Raw genomic sequence first — 10,496 nt, 5'->3', positions numbered from 1 at the left:
TCTCAGGGTATGTCTTAAAGTGGTTGTTTAGTGTTTATCTGCAATGATTTGCAGAGTTGCAATAAAGAACACTAATGGTTACATTAAGTGCTCTATTTTGAGGCAGACTTGAGATTTGTTTTTGCAAATGGATACAAGGTGGCAGGTTCAGCTAGAGGTCCACTGCAAAGCTATCCAAATGAGACAAATGCGGAAGACATGCAAAAACAAAAAAAGAAATGGACTGTAATAGTGTGATTAGAAATACGTCTTTAACATGCAAAAAAGAAAAAAAGATAATCTCTTTGTTCAGCAAGCAGAATATGTCCCAGAGTTTTTGTATAAGCCTTTTTTAATAAAACTTGATGAAACAAAGGCATGATGTGGAAATAAAAGCAAACTTATTAGTTAAATGTAACAGTCTTTATCCTGAACAAATTTGTAGATGTTAAGGGAAAGATAAAGCTGTCACTATGTAGCAAGTAAAGTAATTGTAAATTATTTTAATTTTTACAAAAAATACAAAATTGGTTAAATGTATGTTTTTTACCACCACATTTGGCACCAATGGAAACTAGTTTGAATTACAATGCAGGTGCATTATACAAGTATACACAAAAAGTGCTGAAACTTGTGAATTAGGCTACTCATGATGTGTTGAACAGCAAAAGCAAATGATAAAACTCAGAGATGCTTGTTTACATTTACAGACCTAAGAAAACACTTTTGACAATGTATTTAATTCTGTTTTGAACATAGTTTAGCAATGAAATGTGTTTTCATAATCGGAAAATGTTTTTCAGCATGCAATAATCAGAATGCAACAACCAAGTCAGCAGCAGATCAAAGAACACACACACAGTTACTGCAGAAACATCTTGCAACTGGCTAATGACAAATTGCTTAATGAAAGATGTGCTGTTCAACAGAGAACAGATACAGAAACAACTGCACAACAACTTCCATCACACAGTACACAACTTATTTAAGCCATATGTAATTTTTAAGAATGTAGCAACATTATCTAAATGACTGTTTTTAAAAATAAACTCTACTTTTAAAAAGGTGTAAAAAAGTTTGGATAACACTTACCTCAAACATTCTAGCAGCTGTACATCGAACAAGAGCGGAAGTATGGACAACTCCATACCATAAGACAGTTAATAGCAGCTCATGATAAGCTGGGTTTGCACTACAAGAAAACAGTGGGGCAATCAAAAAAAAAAACCTCCCAAACCCCAAATATGTTCTTTGCCTACCAAATGAGGTCTCAAGAATCCATTGCTCAACAAATCCAAAAATCCAACATTTATCCTTTTTGAAGGATACATATAATTTCTCTCATTCTGAAGGACATGCAACATGTTGCTGTCTAGAAAGTATGTTGCATTTTGAAGTTCATTTTTGAAAACAAAAACAAAACCAAAAAACAACCCACTGTAAGAATGTAATTTTCAATAAATTATGACACTGAACTGAATGCAAATACATATCTAGAACACATCACAACAGTATGGAAAATACAAAATTAATTTCCATTTTCTCCTCAATGACTGATTTTTTTGTTTTTTTGTTTGGTTTTGGTGTTTCTTTTTTAAACTTCAGAATTTTTTTACCACCACATTTTTAATCTAGAGATTAAAAGTTTAGATTTTGTGAAACACCAAGGAAAAAAAAAAGCAAGTATACCCTTTATTCACCCGAAGCATCATGGTTATTAAAATTACAGCCAGATTAGCAGCTTTTAATAAAAACTTCTAATGTATTTAGACCTAGTCAACTCCAAGGTATATTCTTTACCCCAGTTCCACAAAGGAAGCTTTCAGGCTATCAAGAGGAGCATGGGATAGTGAAAGCATGGTCATTACATCTTCTAAGAATCCAACTAACAGCTTGCGGTCTTCTTCCTGAAAGAAGAGCATAAAATGTTGAATGTAGTAGAAGTATTGCTGCAGTTGTGATGACCTACAGCTACAAAAGAGACAAACTATGAACAAGAACAAACTAGATTTAGCCTTTAACAACTGTCCTGTTTTGGCTGGGGTAGAGTTAATTTTCATCCTAGTAGCTGGTACAGTGCTGTGTTTTGGATTTAGGATGAGAATAATGTTGGTAACACACCGATGTGTTAGTGGTTGCTAAGTAGTGCTTACACTAGTCAAGGACTTTTCAGCTCCCCATGCTCTACCGACTGAGAAGGCTGGAGGTGCACAAGGAGCTGGGAGGGGGCACAGCCAGGACAGCTGACCCAAACTGGCCAAAGGGACATTCCATACCACGTGACGTCATGCTCAGTACATTAACTGGGGGAAAGCTGGCCAGGGGGGCCGCTGCTCGAGGACTGGCTGGGCATCGGTCGGCGGGTGGTCAGCAATTGCATTGTGCATCGCTTATTTTGTATATTCTTTTATTATTATTATTACTATTTTATTTTATTTCAATTATTAAACTGTTCTTATCTCAACCCATGAGTTTTCTCACTTTTACTCTTCCGGTTCTCTCCCCCATCCCACCGGGGCCGGGGGGAGTGAGTGAGCAGCTGTGTGGTGTTCCGTTGCCGGCTGAGGTTAAACCACGACAACAAGCTTCTTATGAACTTCAAAAATGTGGTTTAAGAACAAGAACCTTTCAAAGCAAACACAAGAAGAGACTGTATTCCTGTACTTCATCAACTAAGCACATAATCGTGCATAAATTACCCAAATTGTTTTACTAAAGAAACTTTTAAGAAGAGTACTTCAGCACTTTCATGGCTCCTGACAGTTTGTGATTGCTCACAGTCCACTAAACATTTGTGAGATGAAGTATTTATTTTTTCCTGTAAGCTACATATATGCCAGTCTATAACTGCTGGTTACTGGAGGATTAGGTAGTATTATTTATGGAATATTTATTTTAGTACTAGGTAACACCGAAATTTTAAGACTGCAACTATGTCCAAAATGGCGATTTACCTCCTTATCTGTTTCAGTAAATTTTGCAAAATTTTGTTTGCAGGGGACCCAATTAAATGGCCAAGAACCCATTTATAGAATAGCATTAATATTTTTGATAGAGGCACATGGCAGTTGTCAATGTCTGAGAGTTAGCAGCAGTGAAAATGCCAGATGTCATTTTAAGATTTACTGAATCCAGGTTTTAACACTGATGACTATCACCTAAATGTAGTAGACAACCTGACCAGAAAACTTTGCTTTTAAATGTGTTTACAGCTGCCCGCTTATCTACCTATGTTCAAAGCACAAGAGCACTGTAAGTTTTCAAAGAAAACAGTGGGGGTATATGGTAGAGTAAATTTTACATATTATTATACATTTAACAAAAAACCAGAAAAACAAACCTACCTGAATATAACATGTAAGGACCCCTGTTGCATAGATGGGAACTGTGGCTTTTGTTAGCACTCCGTTACCTGCTGTGGAATCTAATGAAACACAGTGAAGAATTTAGGTTTTATATACACATATATGTGTATATATGAGTGTGTGCAATATATGTTTATACACTATATATCTTTATATATATTAAAAAGGTACACTTATATGTGTGTAATATAAATATATGTATTCATCTTTTTATATATAAATGAAGAATTTATATACATATATATGCATATATACATGCACACACGTGCTAAAATAATACTCAAGTGGTATCTGGATTTGAGGTTTTATTTGTACTTTACACACACATAATCTACAACTGCAGAGATTTCCATTCAGATTAAGATGAGATTTTCAACATTTCAGAAAGATGACAAATTTGAGAACTGCAGTCTGAAAATGTTATTTGAACAAGAGATTGACATTTTTTTCCCAGTTGCATTTAAGATCAATTTTTATTCATTTGAGTAAAAAGCTACTTACCTATGTTTTCCTCAGACAGTCTTAAGATTTCCTGGAACTGTGGTTTTACCTATACAAAGGATGATGAATCCCATGTGAGAAAATCTGCTACCAGTGTCAGTTAACTTAGGAAAAAATTAACAATAAAAAAACCAACAGAAAAGGGACATTTTGAAGGTACAGAAAGAAAAAAAACCTTTAAAAAGCATAGCCAGCTTTTACGAAAATTGAAAGTATGACATGAGAGTAAAAATTTCTATTGAGTACCCACACTGAAGTAGCAGTATTTAGCACTCCTGATACCAAAAGTTGAAGTCTCTTAGCAATATGCTTGGCTGGGCTTTAGGGTTTACGGTCTTACCAAGCTATATGTAAAAAACCAAAATGTTTGTTCGGACTTTGCTGTCCATGAAGTGCTCTCTTCCAAAATATAGCTGTGATAGTATCAGAACAATTTAATAGAAGCAAGGGTTCTAAAGACAACTTACAGAAGGGGCTTTCAAAGACCAGAGACTGGTTTTAATCTCCTCTCTGGAGGCAGCACATAATGCTAATCCTGTTTTGTAATTTTATCTTTAGGTAATCCTCTCGTGTTTTATAATTTCCCTTTAAAATATTTTTAAATTATATTCGGAAGTTATTTTATTGAGAAAAATGAGGTATTTCCTTAATAAAACTGTTTAGTTATCATCTACAGAAAATATTTCGGGCAGGAAAAGCATTAATGTTAAATTTCCAAACAAGAACAGCCTGGAGTACTTATGTACTCCACAAACACTGAACAGTATGCTGTTCTAAAGAGAGAAAATTGCTAAATCACTAGAATTAGGATGATCTCTCCCATTCTCTGTGCCATTCACAGAGCAAATATGAAGAATACAGTTTAAAAAAAAAAAAATCCTTCCTTGTTGGGCAAGGTGAGAAGGCCATTCCAAAATGGTCAAAAACAGAAATCAAAAGGATGCAAACAGAGGTTTCAAAATAGCAGGTTTAAATGTACTTATGGAAAAGCATCAGTGTGGCATGCAAATATAAATGGTCACATAAAGCGCAGGTATTCAGACACACCGTTAATATGGAGAAGATATATTATCAAGGTACTCTTTTTGTAGAGTATTTAAGGTAATATCTTACCTTAGCGTTTGTAAAAATTTTCCCAAATGTCCTGCAAAGTCTCCAGAAAAATCTAGAGAACTCATGGACACAGGCAGTTGATGCTACATTGATCTTGCCAACTATTTCTATAAGCTGCGGTAGCCTAAAAATCAGGAAATAAAAGGATATTAAACACTACTCTGATTTTTTGTTTCTCTCCAGTTATATCTGTATAGATTTACAGTTTATATTAATAAATATACACATACACCCCCCCCCCACTGGTTCTAATAAAGTTATCTACATGTTCTGTACAATTCCTGACCCTTGAAGAAAGGAAAAGTTTAAGTGCCAGAAAAGCCTGACCTATATTTTCAAACATCTGTTACTTCAGAACAATGTATTTCATGAGATATTCAGAATACAACAATCTTCACATCAACAGAGAATTGACTATCTTAGTACAAAGATGAAAGAAACCATTTTTTGGAGCAAGTAGTTACCTACACATTCTGCTAGATAGTTGATATTTTCTGAATAAAATCAAAGCCAATTGAGTATGAAAATTAAAATGCCTAAAAAAATTTCAAACTTTTTCTCTTTAATAATTGTTGAACACAATCATACTTAAAATTCTTATGTTTAGTAATTGTTAAATAGAATCATGCTTAAAAACTAGTAATTTTGACACATTTTAAAATTAGGAATCATAAGATACAAATTAACTCACAGTTGATTGACTACCCATAGCAAAGTCTCCCAGCCTGTGGTACCCTCATGTTCTAGCTGATAGTCATACAGTTGCAACAACACTGCTAATTGTTCGCGGCTTCCAACGATGATGGCCACATCCTGAAGAGGTGATACAGGTCGGGGAAATCTAGTGACTGTAACAGCAGAGAACAAGCGATCATGAACGAAAGAAGATGAAAATACCTTGGAGACGATGTCAGTAAAGATAGCCAAGAAAGCCTGAAACTCTTTAATGCCTTCTGTGTAAGGTTATCAAATTGCTTTTTACAATTCTATGATGGAGTGAGCACATCAGCGAACAAGGGAAGAACTACAGATGTCGTCTATCTGGACCTCTGTAAGGCCTTTGACACGGTCCACCACAACAGCCTTCTCTCTAAACTGGAGAGGTATGGATTTGATGGGTGGACTGTCTGGTGGGTGAGGAATTGGTTAGATGGTCACATCCAGAGGGTAGTGGTCAACGGCTCAATGTCCAGATGGAGACTGGTGACGAGTGGTGTCCCTCAGGAGTCTGTTCAAACCAGTACTGTTTAATATCTTCATCAATGACATAGACAGTGGGATCGAGTGCCCCCTCAACAAGTTTGCAGATGACACCAAGCTGAGTGGTGTGGTTGACACGCCTGAGGGACAGGATGCCATCCGGAGGGACCTGGAAAAGCTCGAGAAGTGGGCCTGTGTCAACTTCATGAGGTTCAACAAGGCCAAGTGCAAGGTCCTGCACCTGGGTCGGGGCAACCCCCAGTATCAATCCAGGCTGGGGGATGAAGGGATTGAGAACAGTCCTGCCGAGAAGGACTTGGGGTTACTGGTGGATGAGAAGCTGGACATGAGCCAGCAATGTGCGCTCGCAGCCTGGAAAGCCAATCATATCCTGGGCTGCATCAAAAGAAGCGTGGCCAGCAGGTCGAGGGAGGTGATTCTGCCCCTCTACTCCGCTCTGGTGAGATCCCACCTAGAGTACTGCATCCAGCTCCGGAGTCCTCAGTACAAGACAGATATGGACCTGTTGGACTGGGTCCAGAGGAGGGCCACAGAAATGATCAGAGGAGTGGAACACTTCTCCTATGAGGAAAGGCTGAGAGAGTTGGGGTTGTTTAGCCTGGAGAAGAGAAGGCTTCGGGGAGACCTTATTGCGGCCTTTCAATAGTTAAAGGGGGCTTATAGAAAGATGGGGACAGCCTTTTTAGCAGGGCCTGTTGCGATAGGACAAGGGGAATGGTTTTAAACTAAAAAAGGGTAGATTCAGACTAGATATAAGGAAGAAATTTTTTACAATGACGGTGGTGAAACACTGGAACAGGTTGCCCAGAGAGATGGTAGATGCCCCATCCCTGGAAACATTCAAGGTCAGGTTGGACGGGGCTCTGAGCAACCTGATCTAGTTGAAGATGTCCCTGCCCACTGCGGGGGGGTTGGACTAGGGGACCTTTAAAGGTCCCTTCCAACCCAAACTATTCTCTGATTCTATGATTCCAAAGAACACACCACAGATTTACAGTAGAGTGACTTGCAGGCAACGTTTCCTGACTTCTATCACTACACTTTAATCATCTAACCGCTCCAACCTTTATATATGAAGTAGTTTTTGACACTCCCCACTCCCTCCCTCAACTCCTTAATTATTTGAATTATCAGAAGAGAATAATTTACACGTAAAAAGCAAGGCCTCAAAAAAATTCTAGACCATTAAAGTATCTGGGAATTGAAAGCCTACTACACCAACATTGCTTTTATTATTCTCAATTCATGTCAAGCATACTTAAAATTATTCAGCAATGAAGAAGTTAAGCAACAAGAAAATAATCTTTCCTATTGCAAAATTCAAGAAAGCAAGGTTGCAGTTCCTGCAATGCTACTGGATTAGTGAAAAGTACATGAGATTTTTTTCCTCTACTTTTGTGGAGGAAAAAACTGTCAGACTAGGCTGAAGCCTGAAATTTTTGAATTCCTTATTTAAGTAGTAGCCACTTAGGGAAAAAGTGTTCATCTTCAAATGACTCAAGTCAGCTGAACGAGTTTTACCATGGCATGTTTAACACCTTCACATTAATATCGTACAATAACGTACCACTAGCTACTTTCCAAATTCTCCTTTAAAGTTGTTACCCTTTCTTTGCATCTTCACACACAGCACTAGTACCAGCATGTGACAGGTATTACCAATAATATCTTTAAAAAGTATTTGTAACAAGAGAAAACATTCTACAGGCTAAGATTGCTGATCTAAGTATAACTTCACTATGAGGCCGTTCAGTCTGCTAAGATATTACATAGATACATAAGAGATGGTGAAGTTCCTGCACTAGGCTGTATTTTTCCCACTTTATAAAATTTTTTATTTGTAAGAGTTAACTGAACTGAGGCCAGCCTTCTTGAGCTATTATTGGCTATTAGTGGAAATCAACTCTTCAGAAAACTTTAGGAAGTCCAATTAAGGATTGCTTTGCTTTCTCAAAAGCGTCTTTTAAGAAGTAGAGAGAAATAATGAGATGAAATAAAAACTTTTATTGTGATAATCTGGTCTCTCAAGCATAGAAATGGGTGGAAAAAAGGAAGCATTACTTAAGGATTTGCTGAGGGAGACCAATATGAAAAAACATTTAAGAGGCAAATCAGAAGGCAAAACTGGTGTTTCATGTTTTTTTTTTCTCCCACAGTTTATGTTGTGTATTAGGACAACAAAGTATTTCATTGCAAGACTCTTACTGGATTACATAAAGCTATGTCACTGGGCACAAAGAAGCCATTTTGCCTCTAACACTGCTAAGTAAATACAGAAAAAAAATCCAAAAGAATACCCTTTAGTTCTCCTTTATTCTACTGACAATCATTTCATAAATATTCATGACTTACATATTTCTTCTGTATCAATAAGCTGATATTTGTAATTTGTTAAATATATGATAAGGGTTCATGTCAGACTGATTTCTTTCACAGGGATGAAGTAGGAGCAGAGAGAAGAAAGGAAGTAGAAAGATGTTTTCCCAAAAAGGGAAGAACAGAACAAAGAAAAAAAAGTCATGACAAGTGAAGACAAATCTTCCTATGCTGGAATCTGCCTTTAAAAAAAAAAATACATTCTGTCAACTCAGCAACATTAAAGAAAGAAAATTCACAACATGACAGAGGTTCCTTGAATTTCTTTCTCTGTACTTGCTATATATGAAAATAGAACATAAAGAACAGGTGGATTAGAAAAAGAAAAGGCTTGGGGACATAAACCTAAATCATTATTGTACAGACAGTGTGCTATAAAAATCTAAAGTTTACACATAGATTCTGCAACTTACATTTATGTAGTAACCTTAAATACACACACGTCCCAAGTCAATGTGGACTATGGACTATTTCCTGAAATTCTTCCTTTGCAGTTAATAGTGATTTTGAGATTTGTCACTGAATTATACTTAAGTTTATAAAAATTCCACATATCAGAAATTAATCATTTACCTTCTATTTGTGGTACTTCTCCCTGAAGTTTAGCTTTGCTTGTGAAAGGTGCATTCTGTAGCACCAGTGCAAACAGTGAAGGAATCAATGACTGCAGAGCAGACAGATACATGTGGAGCTTATGTTCATCCAAGCCATGTTCTCCTTCCTGAAACAAACAGGGCATTTATTGAAAGTTTTCAGATTGGATGATCTGTTGCTTAGGCATGTATTCCCTGGCAAGAGATCAACACATCTGTGATGAGCTGCTACGCAGAGACGTTAATTATGTAGTAACTTATCCTAACCATATGCTTACTTTGTGTCACCATCCAAATCCCCGTGTCACACTTAAGTCACTTGTACTCAAAAGATTCAAGTAATATAGCCCTTGGCATTTAATAGTTCATGTTGATGAACATACTGATATTGAACATTTTTCAGCACATTGGTCTCAGAGACCAATGCATCTAAGAACTGAATAAACTAGTCGCCTGTACTCTGAAAACGAGCATCTTGGCTAAGTGTGTTAGATCGTTATGGGATACCCTATTTTGCAGAACTTTCCAGATATCTACCAAATCAAGCATGCAAACTGGCTCATAGTTGTAAATGACCTAACTAAACCATTCAATTCTACTTATTTTTTTGTTTAATAAATATTGCACTTTATTAAAAACTACACTATGTGACACTCAAAAACAACTTAAATATAGGGCAAATGCACTCAGAATAACACATATTATCCAGTCACAGCCCCAATCACGCGTTTTCTGAACTGCACTTTGATTATTGGGCTATAAAGCGAAACACTGTTAAAGAGGAATATGTTTGGCTTCTGGTGTTTTGGTTTTTTTCCTTCTTCCAACGGACACGTAAAAGTTAAGGAGTTACAAGAATCTCCAGAAAATTTTTCCCCTACAGAACATTAAGTAGCAATTATTTACGGTTTTGTATTTTTTAAAAAAGCCTGCATATGTAATAAAGATACAAAGATAATTCTCCAATGTAGAAACAGCTGAACACATACCCTGAGCAATTTTTCAATTTTATTAAGCAGTGTAGGTATAAGATGGAACTGTAAATTTCCCAGTTCTGTTGTCCAGGCAGCATAAGCAGGTAAAAATACCTGATGTGTTGCACTAACTACACGTTCTGAAGGGTCTCCTAAAGCTGAAAGCAGCAGTTCAAAGCCCTGGCAAAAAACAATAAAGAATGTAATTATTTTCCTAAAATTTATGCTAAAGTTTCCCACACAAAACGTACAGACTAGAAAAAGATTATCATCTATTTTTAAAACTTTACACTAATAAAAATAAAACAAGACAGTACATGGACGCCTTTCAACAGATATTCCCACCACTTCTACAAAGGTAAACAGGTGGTTCA

General features: G+C 36.6%; 1 protein-coding gene across 1 annotated transcript in view; it reads right to left on the bottom strand.

Annotated features, from left to right (window-relative positions):
* KIAA1468 (KIAA1468 ortholog) overlaps positions 1 to 10,496 on the bottom strand; it is a 74,079-nt gene that overhangs the window by 20,472 nt on the left and 43,111 nt on the right. The window contains exons 15-22 of the mRNA XM_009326695.1: positions 10,138 to 10,302; positions 9,129 to 9,276; positions 5,650 to 5,806; positions 4,959 to 5,082; positions 3,846 to 3,894; positions 3,324 to 3,403; positions 1,780 to 1,886; positions 1,072 to 1,171 (exon numbers count right to left, since the gene is read on the bottom strand). Of these exons, the coding sequence (XP_009324970.1) occupies positions 1,072 to 1,171; positions 1,780 to 1,886; positions 3,324 to 3,403; positions 3,846 to 3,894; positions 4,959 to 5,082; positions 5,650 to 5,806; positions 9,129 to 9,276; positions 10,138 to 10,302 (930 nt within the window). The remainder of the gene's footprint in view (positions 1 to 1,071; positions 1,172 to 1,779; positions 1,887 to 3,323; positions 3,404 to 3,845; positions 3,895 to 4,958; positions 5,083 to 5,649; positions 5,807 to 9,128; positions 9,277 to 10,137; positions 10,303 to 10,496) is intronic.

Source organism: Pygoscelis adeliae, unplaced genomic scaffold (genome assembly GCF_000699105.1).
Source record: "Pygoscelis adeliae isolate BGI_AS28 unplaced genomic scaffold, ASM69910v1 Scaffold6, whole genome shotgun sequence".
Classification (NCBI taxonomy): domain Eukaryota; kingdom Metazoa; phylum Chordata; class Aves; order Sphenisciformes; family Spheniscidae; genus Pygoscelis; species Pygoscelis adeliae.
Note: the sequence above shows the minus strand (reverse complement) of the source record. Positions and strands in the feature narration are given on the sequence as shown.